The 24,637-nt window shown below is 40.6% G+C and overlaps 1 protein-coding gene across 12 annotated transcripts in view; it reads left to right on the plus strand.

Annotated features, from left to right (window-relative positions):
- The window catches only part of TANC1 (tetratricopeptide repeat, ankyrin repeat and coiled-coil containing 1), a 216,265-nt gene that overhangs the window by 73,184 nt on the left and 118,444 nt on the right, over positions 1–24,637 (plus strand). For 6 of the 12 annotated variants that reach the window (XM_073305546.2, XM_073305545.2, XM_073305541.1 and 3 more), the window contains exon 3: positions 12,556–12,759. The exons of 3 other annotated variants lie outside the window; for them this stretch is intronic. In XM_073305546.2, coding sequence (XP_073161647.1) covers positions 12,556–12,759 — 204 coding nt within the window. Of the gene's footprint in view, positions 1–12,555; positions 12,760–24,316; positions 24,403–24,637 lie in introns of those variants that run through there. 3 more of the 12 variants (XM_073305547.1, XM_073305551.2, XM_073305552.2) reach the window with 3 other exon arrangements.

A 24,637-nucleotide genomic window follows, 5' to 3' on the forward strand; every position in this document is an offset into this window, starting at 1 on the left:
ACTTGTGCTTTTTGGGCATTTGCTTTGGAGTCCTTAGTTTTGATTGCTAAAATAATGTCCAGTCATATTGTTTTGCTTTTCCTCCTCCATTTAGGATTATTTTATTCTAGGCCACAATTAAAAGCTTGACCTACACTACAGGCGCAGCACTTGAATACCAAATACAAATGCACTTAAATTCGCTGACATGAGAATTTTGTTAAATCATTGTAGCTAAATTGCCACTTTCATTTATAATAAAAGCAAAATGGAGTTGTTTGGCAAGCAAAAAATTATTTATTAGGCCATCTATTTAGTCCTTTATAAAGAATGGCTACACCTTTTTGAGAAGACTTCTCTGTAACAGTAAGGATTTGTCTCAGCTAAAGCTGTTTATTTAGAACGTGTATTTGACCCTCACCTTCCCTATGTGATCTCTCATTAAACATCAGTGTTTGATTAACACTTGTAACTAAGCCAACAGTAAGCAGAGCTTCAGATACCCTGTCATCAAATTCAGGGCTTGCAAAATCATTAAATAAAATATGTTTGCATTTTAAAACTAAATATGCAAATCCAGTTTGCTTTTGGTACGTCAGCCCTGTATGGTAGGCTTTGAATTTTAAGTGAAAAGGGTCTTTCTTGTGCATGAGGTTCTGATACCATTAGTGGAATGTTGAACTTGTGCTGGAATCCTTTCAAATTTTAGAGTGACTTTTGGTCAGTCTTCTAAAAATGTCTCACAACAGAAGATGCTTTGTTTCATGCTAAAAATATGGAACTGTTTTTGATTATTCTGCAATGCTTTGCCCATTTTCTGTGGCGGTTGGCTATTATTTAAGAGTTTAGTACAGTGCCTTTTTTTGCTGAGCAAGTAGGTATTTTGTGTGGTGAAGCCATTCTTTTTTCCATAAGCTAACTCCAAAGAGAACTTCCAAGTGTCAAAGCTAGCTTTGATATTTAGATATTCACAAGCAATCGTTATTTCAAATGCTCTAATTTCTATTTCTCACTTTAATTTCTTTTAAAAATAGTTGTCTTTAACAATAACACTTTAAAGGAAACAATTTTTGCTAATGCAAAAACCTCAGTTACTGTTAGTGGTTCAGATTTGGGGCTGTTGGAGAAGTAATCAGTGGGTGGGAAGTAGATATTGAGGATGAACAAATGGGTTCAGATAAAAACAGACTGGTTCAGATTTTCATCCAGGCATTGAACTTCTTGTTTTAAGTTTTCCCTGGGTTGGTTCTGATTTAATACATTTTGACTGCAGTCCAGGTGCCTAACTCCTGATGAGCCTTCTCCTCACAGGCTAGGTCCTTCCTTTGTCTTGTCCCTCCATACTTGGTGTGACAGGAAAACACATAGTTGAATGATTTCCCCACCTCACCCCACCCCTCAGAGGTGTCTCTTACGTGACAGAAGTTAGTTTCCTTTTCCCAGGGCCAGGGCCTCATGCTCTGGCCTCTACTGTCTTGGGCAATGTGTTGGGGTAACTTCTCCTCCAGTTCCCCAATGTTGATACTGTTGTTGGTGGGAGTGGGTCTCAGGTTCCCAGGGATTGGGACCTGATGCTCTGGTGCCTCAAAATCTTCAGGTAATGCTCTGGAAGCAAATTATCCTCCCCATTCCCTAACCATGAGTCCGGAATGAGTCTTTGTCCTGGGGACAATGGCATGATAGCTTGTCCTCTCCTGTCCCAGGCAACATTCTTACCTGCTTTGATTTTACCTGGTTTTAATTTAAAAAAGATGAAATCTCTGTAAGAGACAACTGAAGCTTTGTTATCAGCACATAATGATGAAAATAATAGGTGTGTAGAGAACAGATGGACCATGCCGCCCTACCCCATATACTGTCACCTGTTCATTCCCAAGAAGAAAAAAATCAGGATGGGGGTGAAATGTGAAGCAAATTAGGTTTAAAAAATCATTTTTGAATCTTCAGTAATCTTTGTGGCACCTGGAATTTAGAGATTGTGATGGCACACTTTGGGGTTTGAAATAGCATCTGACAATGGCATGTTATGAGGGAAACCAAATCTTTTTTCTTCAGCACTCAGAGTTCCCCACTAATCTGTGGAATCTCTTTTCTCCTCTATGCACACTCATTAGCGGGAGTTATATATATATTCTTGTGTATGTCACGAAGAATCTCATTCAGCTGCATGAGACAGTTTTTAGCAAAGTAGAAAGTACTTCAGGATGTTGGATAATCAATGGTATTGTATGGGCACACAACATGTTAATTTGTTGGTTTCTGGGACTTGTTTTCACTGATCACTTAGAACTTTAACAGAGAGATCACTGAACTGTTGGTGGCAAGAGAATAGGAACATATGCAAAGAAGGCTAAATGAACTGTTACTGGTTTTTATGATTTTCACAGTCACGCTCTCTCCCATTCTCCCAAATATATTTTTTGTCCTGTCTTAACCAAAACCATATATTAGTGCTTCTTTCCAACAGCAAAATAATTACTGTGATGATAATATGAGAGAGAGATGTGGAGTTTGACTATAGTATTTCCTCTGTGGGTTATTCTGTAAAATAACTTCAGAAAATATATCTAAAAAATAGACTACGGTGATTATCTGTGGATACCAAAACTTCAGCAAAAATTGCAGCAAGAGTTCCCTTATTTCCTAAAGGCCGGGGGAAAGATATAGGTCTTGCATGTGCTGTGAAGGCTAATAAAACTTATGCTCAGTCAGTAAGGGCACAGTTGTGAGGTCTAAAGGTCTGGAATCGTGAAAAAGAGTTCCAAGTTACGGGTTGTTTAGGACATTATAAGTCAACATCGTAAAATCAGTCCAGAAGCCAATAAATAACCATTGTGGATAATGGAACACAGGTTTAATGTGCTTGTGAAAAAAAATGACACTTATGAAAAAAGAAAAGGAGTACTTGTGGCACCTTAGAGACTAACAAATATATTTGCGCATAAGCTTTCGTGAGCTACAGCTCACTTCATCGGATGTATTCAGTGGAAAATACAGTGGGGAGATTTATATACACGGAGAACATGAAAAAATAGGTGTTACCGTACACGCTGTAGGGAGAGTGATCAGGAAAGGTGAGCTATTACTAGCAGGAGAGCGGGGGGGAGGGACCTTTTGTACTGATAAACAAGGTGGGCCATTTCCAGCAGTTGACAAGAACGTCTGAGGAACCGGGCGGGCGGAAATAGTTTTACTTTGTGTAATGACTCATCCACTCCCAGTCTCTATTCAAGCCTAAGTTAATTGTATCCAGTTTGCAAATTAATTCCAATTCAGCAGTCTCTCGTTGGAGTCTGTTTTTGAATTTTTTTTGGTGAAGAATTGCAACTTTTAGGTCTGTAATCGAATGACCAAAGAGATTGAAGTGTACTCCATCTGGTTTTTGGATGTTATAATTCTTGATGTCTGATTTGTGTCCATTTATTATTTTACGTAGAGACTGTCCAGTTTGACCAATGTACATGGCAGAGGGGCATTGCTGGCACATGATGGCATATATCACATTGGTAGATGTGCAGGTGAACGAGCCTCTGATAGTGTGGCTGATGTGATTAGGCCCTATGATGGTGTCCTCTGAGTAGATATGTGGACACAGTTGGCAACGGGCTTTATTGCAAGGATAGGTTCCTGTGTTAGTGGTTCTGTTGTGTGGTGTGTGGTTGCTGGTGAGTATTTGCTCAGGTTTGGGGGCTGTCTGTAAGCAAGGACTGGCCTGTCTCCGAAGATCTGTGAGAGTGATGGGTCATCCATCATCCTTGATGATGCGTTGGAGAGGTTACAGCTGGGAGCTGAAGAACATGGCTAGTGGCGTTCTGTTATTTTCTTTTTTGGGCCTGTCCTGTAGTAGGTGACTTCTGGGTACTCTTCTGGCTCTGTGAATCTGTTTCTTCACTTCAGCAGGTGGATATTGTAGTTGTAAGAAGGCTTGATAGAGATCTTGTAGGTGTTTGTCTCTGTCTGAGGGTTGGAGCAAATGCGGTTGTATCGTAGAGCTTGGCTGTAGACAATGGATCGTGTGGTGTGGTCTGGATGAAAGCTGGAGGCATGTAGATAGGAATAGCGGTCAGCAGGTTTCCGGTATAGGGTGGTGTTTGTGACCATCGCTTATTAGCACCATAGTGTCCAGGAAGTGGATCTCTTGTGTGGACTGGTCCAGGCTGAGGTTGATGGTGGGATGGAAATTGTTGAAGTCATGGTGGAATTCCTCAAGGGCTTCTTTTCCATGGGTCCAGATGATGATGATGTCATCAATGTAGTGCAAGTAGAGTAGGGGCGCTAGAGGACGAGAGCTGAGGAAGCGTTGTTCTAAGTCAGCCATAAAAATGTTGGCATACTATGGGGCCATGCGGGTACCCATAGCAGTGCCGCTGATTTGAAGGTATACATTGTCCCCAAATGTGAAATAGTTATGGGTGAGGACAAAGTCACAAAGTTCAGCCACCAGGATTGCCGTGACATTATCGGGGATAGTGTTCCTGATGGCTTGTAGTCCCTCTTTGTGTGGAATGTTGGTATAGAGGGCTTCTGCATCCATAGTGGCCAGGATGGTGTTTTCAGGAAGATCACCGATGGATTGTAGTTTCCCCAGGAAGTCAGTGGTGTCTCCAAGATAGCTGGGAGTGCTGGTAGCGTAGGGCCTGAGGAGGGAGTCTATATAGCCAGAAAATCCTGCTGTCAGGGTGCCAATGCCTGAGATGATGGGGCATCCAGGATTTCCAGGTTTATGGATCTTGGGTCGCAGATAGAATACCCCAGGTTGGGGTTCCAGGGGTGTGTCTGTGTGGATTTGTTCTTGTGCTTTTTCAGGGAGTTTTCTTGAGAAAATTGTATAGTTTCTTTTGGTAACCCTCAGTGGGATCAGAGGGTAATGGCTTGTAGAAAGTGGTGTTGGAGAGCTGCCTAGCAGCCTCTTGTTCATATTCCGACCTATTCATGACGACGACAGCACCTCCTTTGTCTGCCTTTTAGATTATGATGTCAGAGTTGTTTCTGAGTCTGTGGATGGCATTGTGTTCTGCACAGCTGAGGTTATGGGGCAAGTGATGCTGCTTTTCCACAATTTCAGCCCGTGCAGTCGGCGGAAGCACTGTATGTGGAAGTCCAGTCCAGGTGTGGGCAGGCAGGCTTAGCAAGGCAGGATTCAAGTATGGGGGGATCCAGGTGTGGGCTGAGAGAGTTCTGTGTGGGGGCAATCTGGGTGTAGGTGGCTCAGTGGGGGATGCAGGGGTGTGTGTGTGTGTAAATCTGGTTTGTTGGGGGGCGGGTTCTGGGTGAAATGGTAATGGGACTCTGCAGGAGGGTCTGGGTGTGGGTGGTTCAGTGTGGGGGCCAGATGCTGGGGAAGTGGGGCTCAGTGGGGTAGGGATTCAGGTGCAGCTGGTTGGGGCTTGGTAAGATGGGGATCCGGGTGTGGGTGGCTCGTTGGGGTGGTGCAGGGCGAGTGTGGCTTGGTGGAGGGTCTGCGTTTGAGGGGATCTGGATGCATGAGGGTTGGGCGGATGGGGGAGTAGCTCCCTGTGCAGGGATCCCTCCCCCTGCAGCTGAGGAGCAATGGGTACAGGAAGGGTGGCAGTGGGGAGTTTTTTTGCAGAGCTTCCTGCAGCCTGGGGAGAAATCTGGGGGTGGGTCTGACCTGGCCCCAGATACCATGCAGGGGAAGAGGAAGTCCAATCCTGCCCAGCCCAGCGGGGGCTAGCAGATGAACCTGGCACAGGGTAGGAGCCACCAGCTGGGTCTTTCCCTGCCCCACCCCCTGCCCCACGGTGATTTACCTCTCTGCTGGCTGCCCTGGGCACCCAAAACATACTGCTGGGGAGGGTCGCATGACCAGAGTTGTGGCTTCTTTTTGCTTCCTTATAGAAAAGTCATTTTTCTGTGGGGAAGCAAAGAAATCTGCGGGGGACTTAAATTCTGCGCATGCACAGTGGCTCAGAATTCCCCCCAGGAGTAAATATAGATGATGTCAAGTCCATTAGTTTGTATGCATGAGCTTGCAAATAAAGAAAATGATAGGTTTCTGCTGGAAAGATCTTATAACATAAGGCAGTGGTCCTGCAAACGCTGTGGGATAAACAATTTTCGACCATGAGTTGTCCCATTGGCATGTGCCTGGTATTTAGTGTTTGCAGGATTAGGTCCTAAACTACCTTTAACATGTTAAGGGATGGGAAATAAAGGAAGGGAATATGGGAAGTTGAGGGTTTCAACTGTGAATAACAGAAGAGATCAAAGAGTGATTTTTTCCTAGCTTACTTGGGGCATTTAGCATGTTAATGCAGGTATGTTCATAATATGGTTTGTTAAATGTACTGGTCATATTTAAGATAAAAAGATTATCCTTCTTTATTGACTGTCATCCGAGATCAAAAGAGGTTTACAGGAAAGATCTATAATTGGCTTGGTAGAATGCATGCTGAAAATTTGTCATCCTCAACACTGTTATTGATTGTTCTTCCATAAAAGGAGGACTGTTAGCTGCAATTTTGAAGGTTTTCATAGTTTCTCCCCCCAATCCCAGTTGGGATACTTTTTTTTGTGTGTGTGTGTACTGGTTTCCCCTCCCCCCCCCCCCAAACGTTTGCTTTGTCTCCTAACAAGAGACTATGGCACTGTACATTAGAAAGGTGACCAACTAAAGGAATAAGTCTGTTAAATTGGTATAGTTTTTGTGTATCATGCAAAAATATTTTAAAACAATGGAGGCTTGTTAAAAGAGCAGACCTATTAGCAATGCATCTTAAAAAAGGGGGTTGGGACAGCATTTCTGCTGTTATGGTCCATTTTTACATCCTTTCTATACGGCAAGAAGATTGTTTTTGTTATTTTCTTATGTGGCCTATCTCAGTTCAGCAGATGTGGCTGATTTTGCTTTTCCCTTGACATCTCAAAAATATCTGTAAAAAAGAGTCCATGGGATATTTGTTGTCCTTGGTATTCAGACCTAATCAAAGTATTGACAGAGCTTGTATTTTCATTAACTTAACCATTGGTGTTTGAAACTAGATCTTCTTCTTGAATGTTATAATAATTAGAATTCCAAAGTCTCTTCCACACTATACAGCTTATATACTGAATGAGGAAATAAAATAGTTTTTATTATGCTTAATCTTGAAATATATACGAAAAAAGCCAGTAAAGGTTTTCATTCCTGTTATCCTCTGTTTTCAATAGGATTAGATAAAGCATTTAGTTTTAGGTCTGTTAAAATTCAAGTTCTGCATTAAGTATAATCAGTCTTATATAATCATTACATTGTAGTCAGCTATCCCCATCCCTTCTCCCCCACTTAAAATTGTTAATCTTATTAAACTTTTCAGTTGCATCCCAATATGTCAATAGGATTTGAGTTTCATTTTCAAGGCACCCCCCCACCCTTTTTTAAATTGTGGCAGTTTCCATGGTTACTTTGACCATTGAATAGGACCTCCTAATTCCTTGTGATTCATGGCCATGAAACTATGTTGGCCAGAGACACATTGGCAGTGGAAATGTGTACAAATAAAAGGTTTATAAGATAGAGAATGTGGTTTCACAGGACTACTTGTCTTTGTTTAGTTTGACATTATTAGAAAACTTGTAAGCTGTCACCTTCCTGTTATTCCAGGGCTGATGTGTAGACACTGGGCTGGAGATATAAAATATAAAAATATCTAACACTGTGAAAACATGAAGCTATAATTATTTGAATTATTTTTAAAATGGTGGGTGAGTAATTGTAGCTTTTAATATGTTTATGGCAACTGATTACATCCTGGGATACAGGTGCAAACTGGTGTTTTGGCAGTGATTATGTATATATTTCTAAAGTGCTCATCTCTCTAACATGTAGGTGCTTTCTAGAAAACAGAAAAGTATTATTTCTCACACCCTATGTGGTCATTAATTTTTGATCTGTACTATCACCAGTCTATACCTCCCACTCTGAAGACTGCTAGTGGAGTTGTGAGAAACTAAACAATTTACTGCTTCAAAATATTGTATTTATTTTTCTATGGCATTAACACTGTGCATCACTTTAGATCTGACAGTAGTCCCAATTTATATTATAACAAATATATAAATATCCGTGAAACATGCTTCAGAGTAACAGCCGTGTTAGTCTGTATTCGCAAAAAGAAAAGGAGTACTTGTGGCACCTTAGAGACTAACCAATTTATTAGAGCATAATGAGTGAAACATGCGACGTTCACTGAGACTATTGCCTTTATTTGAAACACTGAAAATGCTTGAAACACTGAAAATTACTTTGTTTTCTGTGGGCAAATTCCATTCTGAATTACTTCGGTATTTGTTATACTGAAATTTGGAATACCTAACTAGGTTTGCTTGTCTGTATTCCAAATACTACTTGTGTTGGTGTTTAAAGACCACTAAACTGAATAGTGCTGTCTCTTTCCTGCCTCATCCTGGGCAGGGCGTATTTTTGTTGTTTTTTCTTTTGCAAGTGCCCAGCTGTCATAGTTGTTGCATACAAACTGGCAAATTGAAGTGGCATTGGTGCCAGGGCACTGTGACGCTGTTTTGTTCCACAGGGAAACCGCTTTAAGATGGTATGTAGATTGGCATGGGGCAATTGTTTAAGAACAATCAAACAGCTAGAATGCATTGTATATAACATTTGGTAGAAATGAATAAGATGCCTAAGAACTGATTCTTATAGCTATTTTAACTTTTCAGTGTCGTCAGAATTAATGGGTTGCTAGCAGATAGCAGCCAATCTGGAAGCAGGATTTTCATACCCAGTTCTTTGTCTTTCTCCCCTTTGGGATCAACTATGCCAATTATTTGAAAATACTATATGAAAGTTGTACCGTTCCTGAAACTAACCATTCCACAGGTCCAGTCCCTTCTTGTACTGTTTGAAAGGCCTTACAGAGGGTACAAGGCATTCAGAAATGTCATTTCCTCAGTGGATTAGAGGCCCTAACAAGCCTCCCTCACCTCAGAGGAACTTTGGGTTTGCTCTATCCAAGTCATGTCTATGTCCTGGGACAGAGTTCAGGATGCCTCAATTGATGAGATCTCTTGGGCTGCCTTCTCTGCTAGGCTCATACTTTCTTGAGAAACTACTAGCTGAATTGCTTGCATTAGGTAATGCAGCCTTTCGTCAGTGGGTTTTTGGAGGGGTCCTTCAGGAGCAGCCAGAGGGCTGATTCTTTCCTGGGGTGTTTTGCTCCCTTCTGACTGTGCTCCTTCCCCATTGTTCCTAATGGTCTCCCCTTTTAGATTAGCCTATCTTAGGTTCTCAAGAGCTGTTTTCCCTTCTGGGTACAAACACTTGCTAGTCAGATCCATTCATCCATAATGGTGGGAGTTGCATAAAGTGAGGTAAGAGAAATTAGTTTTGTTTTCATGTCCCCTCTCCCTCCCCTACCCTCCCCCCCCCAAATATAACTGTTTAATTATGGCAACAATGCACTCAGTGTCTTAGTGAGCAAGGATCTGTGAATGAACATAAATGAGAGCTTGCTGTCAAGCTGAAAGAACTTGAGTGCAGGTAGAAGAGTTTCTGTGTTTTAATTTTGTGTTGCTCTTGAAATTCAAGTAATAGAAATTTGGTGTGTGCTGCTGTTGCAACAGACATGATCATGGGTGTAATCAAAGTAAATATCGGCAGCATGCTGCTATAATAAAAATTGCTGAGACAGGATGGTCTATGTACAAATGTTAAAAATTCTTGTAAAGTTACTGTTGTAGCCAAATATATTTATCATGTAATTTCATTGAAGATAGTAGTAGTTTCACTCCTCTGAATTTGGCCCTATTGCACTAGTTTTCATTTCACAGCCTAATCTTTCAAAGAGTTAGTAGGCAGCAAAGGCAGACTAAAATAATTGCTGGTTTTTTATTTAAAAATATGTGAATATAAAACACTGCTAATTTATTTCACAGCAATAAAATAGAAAAAATGTGTGATCCAATGTTTTCTTGTTTTTTGTTTTGCTTTTATTTCCTGCAAGAGGAAAAACTCTTTTTGTTCCTCTTTCTGTATGTGTTGTCTGTTTTTGCACTGTCTCACTGCCATCACAGCTGGAATGCTTGCACAATTTCCAAATTGCAGTCTCTGTAACATGTCTAGTGAAAACCTTAGCAACAATGTCAATATTTTCAAATTGCAGTTAGCTGCATTTACATTTTGCTTGCTTGCTTGCTTGCTCACTTTTTTTCTTTGTCCAAAGACATGAATGGAATGTGAGCTCCTGCTTCTATGTGTATCCTACATACACCTAGTCCAAAAAACCCCTCATTTTATATTCACTGGTTTTGTCTTTACGGTTATAAATGAGCCTGTCACTTCTAATCTAAATCTGTATTTATAGTGTACCAGTTGCCAAGGTTGACGTGCAATAGGTGCAGAGTTGATACTAAAAGTGTGGGTTGGATTTTCAAAAGTGCTTAAGGGAGTTAGCTGCCTAGCTTCCATTGAAAGTCAATAGAAATTAATTGCCTAGGTGCTTTTGAAAATCTCATCCTGTGAGGTTATAAATCTGTAAATTAAAATTACTGGTGTTTTGTTTCATTATTTCTTTGGAAATATCTTTTTACACACAGTACGTTGCAACTTGCTACACACGGAAGTGTCTCTTCTAGTTCTCAGGGGGTTTTGAGCCAGTAGCGAAGCTTCAACAATAGTCATGAAAGGGACTTTAGATAAATGTAATTGTACATTTTCCTTAGTTTTTACAATTTCTATTCTTCATTGTGATTGAACCTAAAACTCAATCCCTAAAAAAATGTACCCCACCACCAACCAGTTCTAGCTTTGTTGGGGCTGAAAATTAAGAGAGGAGCTGAAGATAAACTTAACATTAGGAAGGTGGTATGTTATCCTGCTATCGTGTTTTAATTGTGTTTTAGGACTTACAACTCAGTGAGAGAACTTCGAAAGCCAGAGTGAAGTTTTTGCAGTTCATTCATCCTTCAAAGAGAAAGCATATTTCTCACTGTATAATTCCTAGCGGTAAAGTTTGACAACAGGGTAAGTCTGGCTATATGAACCAGACTTCTTGAGATGTGCTCATTTTTGGAAATAGGAAACCACTGTGTATTTAGACTTTTTGCTTGTTAAATGATTGTGCATTTATCTCAAACTTCCATGTGTGCTGTTTCAAAGCTTGCTAGTTAAATTGACAAATACATCCCCTTTTTTCCCCCCAATCTAGGAAGATTACATACTCTCTGCAATCTTGTTATTAAAAATGATAAGAGGTTTCCTTATGGTACAGTATGAAAATACAAGAAGATGCTTTAAAGATTGTATTAATAGACTGCATCTGATGGAAAGCGCTGAAGAACAGCTGTTAAAAAGGTTGTAGGTTTTCATGGCTACAAAATAAACAGGAAACTTGACCATACAAGATTTGAATCTAATTGAAATATCGAGTTTATTTACTTTCAATAAGATAATATGAGGAATTGGTAAGAAGCGTCTGTTTTCTCTATAACTCTAATTTATCTAGGTTCTTTTACGGCAACCATCCTTGTAGTAACAATGTGCCTTGACTGTGGTAGCTGAGCATGTAGGCTAAACTTTACTCTAGACTTTTCTTTCTCTCTCATTTTTCAGGATATGTATAATATTTTTGCTTTACTTTTTATTTTTGCGAGACTGGTTCACTTTTAACTATAGTTTTGAGTTTACAATTATCAATTTTTTATTATTTATAATTTCAATAATTCATAATGTCTTCATTAGGAAATAAAATATCGGATGCATTTTGGTATAAAGCTTTGTTTGTGAGTTTTGTTGATTTCTATTTTAGACACTGAGGCCTGAAGAACTAATATGACCATACACATCTGGCTTGTCTGCCTTGCCTTCTTGTTTTCCTTGCTTCATTGCTGTGAGCAGTCAGGCTTTTGAAATGTATAGCAATTCGGTCTGCTATTGAACTAAAATGTTTTTTCTTGATAAGTTTCCCCTCTATTAGATATACACACTAGTTTGTCATTGTATTGTGAACCAACAATTTTTTATTTTTTCTTAAATAAAAAAAGCATTTATTTATCAAACCCCATGTCTTGGATTTCACAGATACAAGCAGAAAAAAAGGCAGGTCAAATTTGGACTTGCCAAATATGAGGGTCCCTTACTGTTGCCCTTATTTCATAAGGTTATTCCTGGCATAGGTTGAAAACTCTTCCAGATTTCCGCTGTAGTTGTGATTTTGCAGACAAGCATGGCTTTCAGGGCATCACAGCAATTGTAAAATACCTTTTCATCTATAGAAATATTTGTGTCTAATTGTGGTAATATGGTTTTGCCTCAAAGGGTAAAATCTAAACGATAGTAATCTTATCTATAAGCTTGTTTTCTGAATGATGTTAGAAACAAAATTCTGCTTACTTGCTCTACGTTCTGTGTGTTCACAGGGCTTTTTGTTGATTCCTAGATACTATAGTGGTAGGAATATTACAGAGAGGTGGTCTTTTCCCGACCATGGTAGGAGTGGTCTAGTAGACTTTTGTTAGTGGATGGTGCATGTTCATACCAATATTGTAGGCTATATTTCAGTGTAATTGTCTCACCTTTATTTCAGTGCATTTGGTAAATCACAAACCACATTTTATTTTCAGCAGGTGACTCCTGCCCAGAGAATGCACTGCACATTATTGCGACACCTGGCTACAGTGCAGATTCTCCCACTGGTAATCAGCAGGTACCTGAGGATATGTATAGACTAAACTTGACTAAAGGCGTCTCAATGTCTTTGCCATCATCACCTTTGCTGCCACGCCAGTCTTTCTTGATGCAAACAAGAGCAAACAAAAAATCCCCAGGTAAAACTTAATTGATAAACTAAAATATATTTGCAATATTTCATATCAAGAGCATTATAAATTTCCCCCCCTATTTCAAATAGTGTTAATAAAGCTACTGTAATGAAACCAGGAAAAATTGATGTGCGTTTGTATGGGCCTGCGGAAAGACATAAACAACTTGTGTTCAAATGGAATATTTAGCACAGAATTGTTCTAGCTGGTTAAAGTTTAATACAAAATCTGTTTGCCTTGAAATGTCGTCTGAATATGTTTAAAAATTTAATTGTTAGAGTATGAGTTTGTACTTCAGATATGCAGAGATAGCTATAAATCTGTATCCTGTTTTTGCTTGATTTTTAAGTGTGGTAGTGACTATATAGTGTCATTGTGACATGCATTTAGTGATGGCTGTAGCTGTGTTTAATTTGAGAATAATCTTCACAGTTTGTAGCTACTATTTATTTTCCAAAATAAATAAATGGATGTAAAATTTTAAGCTGTTGAAATCATGGCAACTAATTTGTTACTACTAAGAATACAAGTTTTGAGAAGTAATGCGCATGTCTCTTACTAAATTAGGTATACCCTCTAATTTCCTTTTTATTTGCATTCTGTGGAATTCAATCATTCCAACACACTAGCATCACTTGAGTTCAGGTGGCTTGAGCATCAGATGAAGCTTTCCAAACTGCCAGTATCTAGGGAGATAGGTAATGGTTTTGAAGTTCTGTTGTCTTAGTATCTGCATCTGTGAACTTGAGTATCATGACAAAAAATTGTTAGGTTTGTCAGTACAAGATGCTTCTTGGCAACAAGCCATGATATTTAAAAATGAAAGAGAAACATTTGTTAAAAAGGTTATCAGACAAGTATTCCAAAATACTATTAGGGTTTTTAAACAAATATTCTTAGAGGATTTACTTACTTTATCTAAAATTATTTTATCATCCAAATCCTTCTTGTAACCTTTCTTTTTGGCTCTTGATGTTTAAAGGACCGTGTTAACTTTAAGAGTTCAGGTAAAATTACTGAACCAGCGAATAGCATGTTTCAGTTCTGTTTGATTTTTACAAAGGATTGTATATTGACTTTAAGACCTAAGGTAAAATCTTGGCCCCACTGAAGTCAATGGCAGTTTTGCCATCTGCTTCAGTGGGGCGAGAATTTTACCCCTAGTTTTGAACTGTTGGGGATAGTTAACGATATTTCAGAAAGATACAGTGTTTTTAAGGTATCTCAAAATTGTGTGATCTAATGCAAAGTGACTGAAATTTTTATGGTTAGCCTAACAGACTACTAATCAAGGTGGATAAAAATCAATGATTTTTTAAAAAAAATCAAAACAGATTTTTTTTATTTAAATTGGAATTTTTTGATAAAATGCTTTTTGAGGGAAAAACTAAGATACATTATAGCTCAAAGATATCTCATCATGGAATGGGGTTATACATTCTAATTCTATAGTATGAGACAATATATTCATGTAATCTTTAAGAAAAGTTTTGTAATTGAGTTTCAATAGTTCATGGATTAGGGACCCAATTTTATGGGGTTCCAGGGGCTTCTGTATAGATTATTTAGATTAATCTTTCTATCTACCCAATGGGACTCAGTGCTCAGTCTAGAAGATACCATCAGAGATGCTTAGGCCCCGTCTACACTGGCAAGTTTCTGCACAGTAAAGCGGCTTTCTGTGCTGTAACTCCCGAGCTGTACACGCTGCCAAGCCACTTAATGCCCAGAAACTGCGCAGTTGTAGCGCTCTTAAAAAAAACACCCCGACGAGAGGCGTAGACCTTTCTGTGCCAGAGCTACAGCGCTGCAGTGCCAGTGTAGACACCGTGGCGATTACAGCGCTGCGATTGGCCTCCGGGAGGTTTCCCACAATGCCTGTTCTCACCTCTCTGGTCATTGGTTTGAACTCTGCCACTCTGCCCTCAGGTGACCAACCGTCAGTCCCACCCCTTAAATTCCTTTGGAAATTTGAAAGTCCCCTTCCTGTTTGCTCGGTGATGCGTGCAGTAGTCTCAGCACATCTTTCCAGGTGGCCATGCCTGCTCCCCACACCAGGTGATCCCCTTCTTGGAGCAATGCCAAGCTGCTGGATCTCATTGGTATTTGGGGAGAGGAGGCTATGCAGTCCCAGCTGTGCTCCAGCCATAGGAATTATGACACCTACGGACAGATTTCTCAATACATGATAGAAAGGGGCCATGGCTGGGACGCATTGCAGTGTAGGGTAAAAGTAAAGGAACTGCGTAACGCTTACCACAAGGCGCAGGAGGCAAACTGCTGCTCCAGTGCTGTGCCCACGAGCTGCCGGTTCTACAAAGAGCTGGATGCAATACTCGGTGGTGACCACCTCTCCACTACGAAGGCCCCTGTGGATACTTTGTTGGCTCATATGCCAGTCAAGAGTGGACCGAGCTAGGAGGAGCAAATCTTGGACGAAGAGGGGGAAGGGGTCCCAGATGCATAGGATGGCTCGGGGGCCAGAGATGCATGCAGTCAGGAGCTCTCTTCTACCCTGGAGGAGCCTAGCCAGTCAAAGCAGTCGGATCTTGGCGAAGCACAAATAGGAGAGGAGGCCCCTGGTAAGTGGATCTGATTTTGGGAATTGCCAAAGCGATTTGTTGGGGGCAGGAGTGTTGCAGAAAGCAGGCTTGTGTCCCACCACGTGCCTATTCTGAGCAGCGGAACAGGCTGTTGATACACTCCCTCACTTCACGAGAATCTCCCTCAGAGATCTCCTGGAAACTCTTGTGGAGATAGTGGGAATTCACTGCTGCAGGTTCCTCAGCAGAGCTGCTTTGTTTCTTGCCTCATTAATGGTAACTTTCCTGCACCACTGTGCTGTCCGGGGCCGGGACGGGGCGGGCAGGGAGGATCATTGCTGCACACAGGCGAGCCGCATAGGGGCCAGGGTAGGAGCCGCAGGCTTGGAGAATACCCTCCCTTGATTCCCTGCTCACGCTCAGCAGCAAGATGTCTTCCATAAGGAACACAGCTTGTGGAAAATGTGGGGACAGGAATGATTATCAAGCCCCCCCCCCAGTGCTGGATCTCCCCAAGAGCCACGTGCCCAGTGTACAGTAGGGTCTGGGAAGAGTGATTCACCGTGCCTTGCGGCTACTCACCATTTTGGGGGTCTTGTGCCTTATGTGTGCTTGCCTGGGGTCAGCCAGTTAATGACAGATGTGTGACTACTGGCTGTGTTTTAAAGCACCGAATTAGTGTTGTCTGTGCTGCAAACAATACTACTTGTAAAATGTTGCATTTAAACTTCACAGAGATGACATTGGGAGGCCAGCCTCCCTTATCGGCAGTAGAACGGCTGCGCAGAATTAGAAAGCAGCCACGAAGAACTGAGGAGGACTTTCTGCGTGAGGTTATGATGCATTCCGTTGCTGAGATACAGGAATTGAAGGAGTGGCAGGACAGCGAGAAGAGAGACCGAAAGGAGAATGCAGCACACACCAGAAAGAAACCACGGAGCGGCTCTTAAATGTTATGGAGCGCCAAGTGGACGTGCTCCAGGCGATACTAGCTCTTTAAACCGAGCAGCTCTGTGCCCGCCCTCTCCTGCAGCTGCTGTCGCAAAACTCTTACCCATGTGCCCCCCACCACCAACACACTGTTATCAACCTCCTGGCTCCATTCTCTACCCGCAGCATTCCACTCCTCCCTCCTCACAGTCCAGCAGCGTGGACTCCCACTGCACTCAACATCCATCCCTCTGCAGTTTGGCCCTGCTAAAGTACGGCACCCGCTGTATTGTACTCCAAAGGAGAAGGTTGGGTACGATTCCTGGACGTACACAAATCTGTAGCTGTCCTGGGACCCCTCCTCCTCTGGAGACCATCTCTTCCCCCATCTCCCTCCCTGCTGATGTATTTTTGTTGTTTGACTCTCTCCTTCGGTTGTTTTCTTTTAATAAAAGCATTGTGTTGGTTTGAAAGCAATCTTTATTCTATTACGTGAAAGCAAAAAGAGCCCTGCAAAGCAACATACAATTACGTTAAACCCCCTTATTGCATCATGTGTACCAGTCACCTCATAGCATTACAAGCACTGCAATCCCGAGTATAGCAGCAAATTGTAGCTCACAAAAGCTTATGCTCAAATAAATTGGTTAGTCTCTAAGGTGCCACTAGTACTCCTTTTCTTTTTGTGAATACAGACTAACACAGCTGCTACTCTGAAACCAGCAAATATTATATTTAAATATTAAATATTCAGCTTCAAATTGCTGCCTCAAGACATCCCTGATCCTTCTGGCCCCACGCAGTGCCCCTCTAATAGCCCTGGTCTCTGGCTGTTCAAACTTAGCCTCCAGGCACTGAGCCTCTGCGTGAAGCTTTCACCCTTCTCTTCACAAATATTATGGAGAATACAGCATGTGGCTACAAGCATAGGAATACTGTCATTGGTCATGTCCAGCTTCCCATACAGGCATCGCCAGCGGGCTTTTAAATGGCCAAATACACACTCAGCAGTCATTCTACACTTGCTCAGCCTGTTGTTGACCTGCTCCTTGCTGCAAGTTGCCCCATGTATGGCTTCATAAGCCACAGCATTTAGGGGTAGGCTGGGTCTCCCAGGATCACAGTGGGCATTTCGACTTCCCCTACGATGATCTTCTGGTCTGGGAAGAAAGTCCCTGCTTGCAGCTTCTTGAACAGGCCAGTGTTCCGAAAGATGCATGCATCATCACCAGCCTGCATTAGTGTCCATGAAACGCCCATGGTGATCCACAAGGGCCTGGAGAACCATTGAGAAATATCCCTTGCGATTAATGTACTCGGTGGCTAGATGGTCTGGTGCCAGAAGTGAAATGTGCATTCCAACTATCACCCCTCCGCAGTTAGGGAAGCCCATTTGTGCAAAACCATCCACAATATTACGCATGTTGTCCAGAGTCATGGTCTTTTGAAGCAGGATGCGATTAATGACCTTGCACTCTTCCATCAACACGACTCCAACAGTTGACTTTCCCACTCCGAACTGGTTAGCAACCAATTGGTAGCGGTGTGGAGTAGCCAGCTTCCACAGTGCAATTGCCACATGCTTCTCCAATGACAGGGCAGCTTTCATTCTTGTGTCCTTGTGCCACAGGGCTGGGGGGAGCTCATCACACAGTCCCATGAATGTGGCTTTCCTCATGCGAAAGTTCTGCAGCCACTGCTAGTCATCCAAGACATGCATCACAATGTGATCCCACCACTCAGTGCTTCTTTCTCGAGCCCAAAAGCATCATTCCACTGTGGTCAGCACCTCCGTGAATGCCACAAGCAATCTCGTGTCGTAGCTACTATGTGTGGTGAGATCGTTGCAGTCCTCTTGCCTTTGTAGTTTAAGGAATAACTCCATTGCCAGTTGTGACGTGTTGGTTAGAGCGAGCAGCATACTGGTCAGCAGTTCGGGATCCATTCCTGCAGCCTGAAAGAGGCAGGGTGCACAGTACACAAACCATTGAAAGATGGCGCCAAATGTGGATGGAAGCACAGAGATTGCTTGGATGTGAAGGAATGCATCACTGGGCATTGGGACTGGACCCAAAATGCCCTGTGGTCCCCTCTGCCTTCCCACAAGTCTTAGCGGCAAAAGAGAAAGAGCTGCTCTGTGGGATAGCTGCCCAGAGTGCACCGCTCCAAATAGTGCTGCAAGTGTGAACGCGCTATTGCTCAGGCAGCTGTCAATGTGAACACACAACAGCGGTTTGCCTTCTGCGCTCTCTAAGCGGCACTGTAACTTTGCCAGTGTAGACGTGCGCTTAGTTTTGCAGTTCTCAAACTGTGGATTTGTTTCTCCAGAGATAACATGCTTGTTAACGCAAAAATAGTTTAAAATAAATAAATAAATAATATATAGAGGTGAAAAATAAGACCTCAATCCTTTTGCCCTTCTGCAAATTTGTGCACACATAGTCAATCCCTAACCTCTCTCTAAAAGTGCAAAGTTTCAAAAAGTTTAATGAATAGAAGATTGTTGTGGGCGGAATAGCTCTGGAGAAGGAGAAGAAGTCTGGAGATAAATTTGAAAAGGGAGGGACAGGCAGTAGAAACTGTTTGAGCAGCATATTCCAGAAGTGTTGAGGTCTTTCTGAGTGTAGCCTTCATTAATTTGAGATCTACCATACCATTCTCTTACTAGAAAGGAAAACCTATAATGGCAGCAGGCCGTAAAAGAAACCGAGTTTGGGAATAAGAACCATTCAAGAAATATATGTTTGCTGATGATGATTAAAGAAAGTCATACCATGAACTGATGGAAGTCACTTAAGCACTTGGATTCTGAGACTGTTGAAGTAATAATCTCACTTTTAACAACAGTAGCTTCTTCTGCCGCTGTAGAAAGAATATTTTCTTCCTTTGGACCAATTCATTTCAAATTGAGAAATAGTCTGGGACCTGAAAAAGCAGGAGAACTTGTCCTTCTTTTCCAGATTATGAACAAACAGGAAAACGAAGGTGAGGATGACTGAGTTAGCTGCAGAAGCCATGTTTTAAGTTTCTCATGTTGACCTGCCTGCATAGTCGATTTACATTTTGTTTTCTGTTTTTAAATATTTTATTTAACTATTTTAGTTAGAAACAATTTTAACAAAAACAAACCTGATTTTAAAAAACTTGAATGTTTAACTAAATTCAAAAATTTATTTGCTTGTTTTGTTAAAATATTATATGTTTGTTGTTGAAGAAAAAAATCCAGAATACATAACGTTGTTGTTTTAGTTAACTAAAACAATTTAAATGTCTGGTGGTGGTCTCCTCCTAATACAGTATGGCAAGAAAATCCTCCAAATATTAATGATTAACCTGTTGAATTGGAGATAGTTCACCTCCCAATGACTTCATAAATATCTGCTTCAATTACCTTTGGTAAATGAAATAATCAAACAATCATTGATTTTCTGATATAGCTGTAAAACTAACCTGAAAAGTTTTCAAAATAAATCACTTAAAAATGTATAGTGTGTACCTTCTAAAAATGAAACCTACATTTATCTCTGAGTTGTGAAGAATATGTATTAAGGTTATAACAACCAACAAGAATGCACTTTTGTGTATAAATCCATGATTCAATTGAGTCTTCCTGACTAGTGATTTTAATCAATTTGATTTAAATCAAATCCACCCTGCTACTTATTGTTTTGTTTACCCTGTGACTTTCACACACAAATGTTGACTCATTCAAAACATTGAGAAATCTCAAGAAATCTTCTTGTCTTGTTATTTTGTTTGACTGTTTCACAGTGGAATAATTTTGAAGTTTTTGGGACTACTGCCTGTCATTTAAAAGCTAGCAGCTGTTAAAACATTTTTCATTAGTGGATATGGCTGCTTTGTTCCATAGGAATATGCCAGACGTATACATTATCTTGGTATGCTATTCCTTTTGAATGTTGGAGAATTTGAACTGGCAAAGGAGGAAGATTTTACATAAATGAACCGTCATCTGGGATGGGGCAATAAGAGATGAAGAGGATTCCAGCAGTATGGCTTTCACAGCCATTTTCGGTGTTATTGTATCAGCAGTTTATGTAGCATGGTGATATTCCCATCTCAGAATGTGGTTGACTGAAAAGAGAGGGAGAAGTGAGGAGAGCACAGAAGAAGGTGGGGGTTTTTTGTTTTGTTGTTTTTTTTTTAAAAAAACAACAAAAAATACCCATAGTTGAAAATAATCAAATGTTAGGAGAGATGGTGGAAGCAAATGTTAATGAAATAAAGCGATACCTATCCCACTTTACTGGGAGACAGGTATGGCAGAGCTTCCAGATGGTTTGTTTATTTTGTGTCTGTGATTTTATCAATTTTAAGACGTGGCCCTGTACTGCTATAATTGGTCACGTGTCTTAGAACTGCTCTTCTGAACTAGAGTTTGTATGTGGATTTCTTAAATTGAAACTCCATTAAGTATCTGGCTAAATAACATATTATCTGAGTCTTGAAACTCTTAATTTACGTTAGTTTGTTTAAGGAATAGAATAGCTGTATTGTTGCCAGCATTTTATGGACTGACTTTCTTACCTTGTACCATGTCTGTATATATTAATAATATGAAACCCACAGGGTAAATTATATAAATTTGAGTTGTCCAGGATGTAAAACAGACTTGTCTTATTTTTTGTGTGCTCCTGCCATCACACTGTTATAAATCACAGTTTAAAGCTTTCAACAATATTGGTAACTTTCCCTTCCTGTGTAGGAAAATTTGGTTGGCACTTACGTTCAAGAAAATGACAGTATTTTTGGCCCCTTTTATTTAAAGTAAATTTTCACACTTTATTTTAGGATACATTATTGTGTACTTTATTACAGTCTTTTTCCAGTCCCATTGCTATATTTACTGATAAAATAACATTTAGTTTGCTGGTTAAGTACACTAAAGACAATTTTATGCATAAAAGTACTTGCATAGATAAATAGTTTTAAAATAATTTGAGGAGAACCAATCTGACATAGAATCTTTTCTATAAAGTAATGATACATCCTTGTGTCATTTTAATGGTTTAAATTAAAATTCAGTCACAGAACAGGACTCTAGTTTGAGAAGTCTGAAACAAAGAAAAGTTCAGTATAAAATAGCTTGGCAGCAGCTGTCTCCTTCCTTTCCAATCTCTCATCTCTTTCTCTTTCCCTGCCCTCTCCTCTGTGTCTTGGCTTTTTTTGATGTTTCCCAACACCTCTTAATATAATGGTGACTGCAGGTTTTTTTGATGGTGCACGCAATATTGGAGTCAGATATCTGTCTGAACAGGCACTGCATCAAGCAGCACTTTGAGTGGAGATGGAGAGACCATTTCTTTCCTACTCTCTTCTTTCTCCCCCATAATAGTCCTAAATTGTGTGGGAAAACTGTGGTCTCAGTTGTTACAATTTGACTGAGTGTTATCCAATTAAACAGGAATAAATTAAGTTTAAATTTGGAGGGGAAAGAAAAAAAGGCAGGACAGTATTGTGGGTCTCATAGACTCATAAGTCAGAGGGGACCATTGTGATCATCTAGTCTGACCTGCACATTGCAGGCCACAGAACCTCACTCAACCACTCCTGAAATAGATGCCTAACCACTTGTCTGAGTTAATGAGGTCCTCAAATCATGGTTTAATCACTTCAAGTTACAAAGAATTAACCATTTACACTAGTTTAAACCCGCAAGTGACCCATGCCCCATCCTGCAGAGGAAGGTGAAAAACTCCCAGGGTATCAGCCAATCTGACCCAGGGGAAAATTCCTTCCTGACCCCAGATATGGCAATCAGTTAGACCCTGAGCATGTGGCAAGACCACTAGGTCTTTTGCTGCTGGCGGTCACCGATAGGCCACATGCCACCCCCTCCATAAACTTATCAAGCTCAGTCTTCAAGCCAGTTAGGTTTTTTGCCCCCACTGCTCCCCTTGGAAAGCTGTTCCAGAACTTTACTTCTCTTCTTGTTAGAGACCTTCACCTAATTTCAAGCCTAAACTTGTTGATGGCAGTTTATATCCATTTGTTCTTGTGTCCACATTGGTGCTTAACTTAAATAACTCCTTTCCCTCCCTAGTATTTTTCTCTCTGATGTATTTATAGAGAGCAATTATATCTCTCCTCAGCTCTACATGAGCGCAAGGCCTGCCTGGCCATCTACCATAGCTGGCCCTTCACCGAGGGCTGTGCCTGCACCCCAAAGCAGATGGCTGCAGCCAGATTCATCCACTGCCCCAGTGAGAATGGGCCTGATGTGGTTCAATGCTGCTGCTGCTTCAAGGAGCTGGAAGGCTGGGAGCTTGATGATGACCCCGTTGATGAGCAGAGGAAACACACCTCTTGCTGGGCTTTCCTCTCCCTCCATAAGAACCCTGTTGACCTGACACTGCAGGAGTTCCTGAAACTGGACAAGGAATGAATGAGAAATGTGATTTAAAAAGCAAATCTTTCAGAAAGTGACGGAATTTAAAGAAGAATCAAAGTGTTCACGTTGTGATATTGAGGTCTCCTAGGCCCCTGCGATTTGCCTGTGTGCGGCATCTGACTTGTGTATATGGAGCTTTCTGGAGCTGCCTCTTTGTGCCTGGGTAGTGCTAGTAGTTCAGGTCCCTTTCATGCAAAACTCAAAGGGATGTATACTTATAAACAAAGGGGGAAATTTTCGGAATCACGTTAAGGGATTTAGGACCACAATTACCATTGACTTGGACTGCTTCACCTTGGCTTTCAATGAGGTTTGTGTTCCTAAATCTCTTACATGACTCTGAAAACCTCCCTTTTGAAATGATTTTCTGTCTCATGTTGACACATATTTCCTCTCAGCCTTCTTTTGGTTAGGCTAAATAAGCCAAGTTCTTTGAGTCTCCTCTCATAAAGTAGGTTTTCCATTCCTTGGATCATCCTAATGGCCCTTCTCTAAGGGTCTAACTTAAACCTACAGAAGGAAAGCACTTTAGCGAAAGCTAGCACTTGACTATCCTATTGTGTAAAAAATACTGCAAAAGTGTTAAATCTGACTGAGTTCAGGTAATCTGCTGTCATATACAGCTATAGCACAACACTTGAAAGGTTTATTTACAAAATTTAGGTTTTATTTACAAAATTATATATAGGAAAATATATAAATCAGAACAAAATGTTTTAGTTGAAATTAACACATTCATGGAAAGAAATGTACCTATTTTTTCCATGTGGCGTGTATTATCCCTACTACAATGAACACTTTCCTAATTCATATGGGATATTTAGCTTCAAGGTTGTTCTGTTTTCTTGTAATTTATCTAGACTTTATTGAATTGCTCCCAATTACTAACCTAAATGACATTTTGGTGATGTCAGTCTCTTTCAGTTCATGTATTCCTCTCTGGAGCACTGTACTACATATGACATTGTAAAGAGACAAGGTTAATCTCTCCATTGTGGAAAGATTAATCAAAGATGTAGTTAGTGTGTGAAGTATATGTTACTTCAAAGAATTAAAGAATTCCGTTCCATCATATGTATCTTTTTGATGCCTATAATGTTGTAATTTAACAATTCTGTTTTTTGACCAATCTGTGCTGGGGAGGGGATGAGAGAAACATGACAGACGTTAGCATGTTGCTTAATGTACTACTGGAAGGTACTTGAATACCATTGTGACGAAGGCGGAATAAAAACCTATACCGAATGTGTTGGCCTTTAAAGCTAAATTTGCCAGCAAGTATTTAGACTGCAGTTCCAACTAAATGAGATATAGGCCTACTAACCAGGCTAAGCCATGTTGAAAGAGTGTTCAAGTATATGCAGGAACTGTTTAAAAAAAAAAAACACAAACACACACACATTCAAAAATACCCTGGTTCCTTACGACTGTTGGAGCCCCAGTACCCACAGGCTTCTGGGGGTGAGGCAAAGGAATTAGTTTTTTTAACAAGTTTACTTCTAAGGCTTGTATATACAGAAAAAATCCACACACACACACTGTCACTGTGTCTCTGTCTCTCTCTCTCTCTCTCTGTTTATTTAATAAATATCAGGCACTGTTATAAAACATATAGTATATCAGGCAGCTAAGTACATGATGTTCCATTTTTTATTTTTTTTTGCTTCACAGTGGAAGACTATATTATTATTTTTGATGGGCATGTGGAAATCCTATTAGTGTTAAGCATACATCAAGAGGAGACTGTATGCTGACATCTATTAGGTAAACATTATACCTGTCTTTGGTGTGCTTTTCTAATCTTGGTATTAGATTTGATTTGTGTGTACTTTGGGCTTACGCTAACATTACTAGTACAGTAGCTACAACAGGGTTTTTAGTTGTTTTTGTTTTAATATTTCTGGGTATGAACTTAAAGCTTGTGAAAGGTTCTGCATTGAGAACCATGGGGGTTAAGACCTCTTCTCCTCCCCACCCCCTAAAAGGCAGAGCACAGGAA

Source organism: Lepidochelys kempii, chromosome 11 (assembly GCF_965140285.1).
Source record: "Lepidochelys kempii isolate rLepKem1 chromosome 11, rLepKem1.hap1, whole genome shotgun sequence".
Classification (NCBI taxonomy): Eukaryota; Metazoa; Chordata; order Testudines; family Cheloniidae; genus Lepidochelys; species Lepidochelys kempii.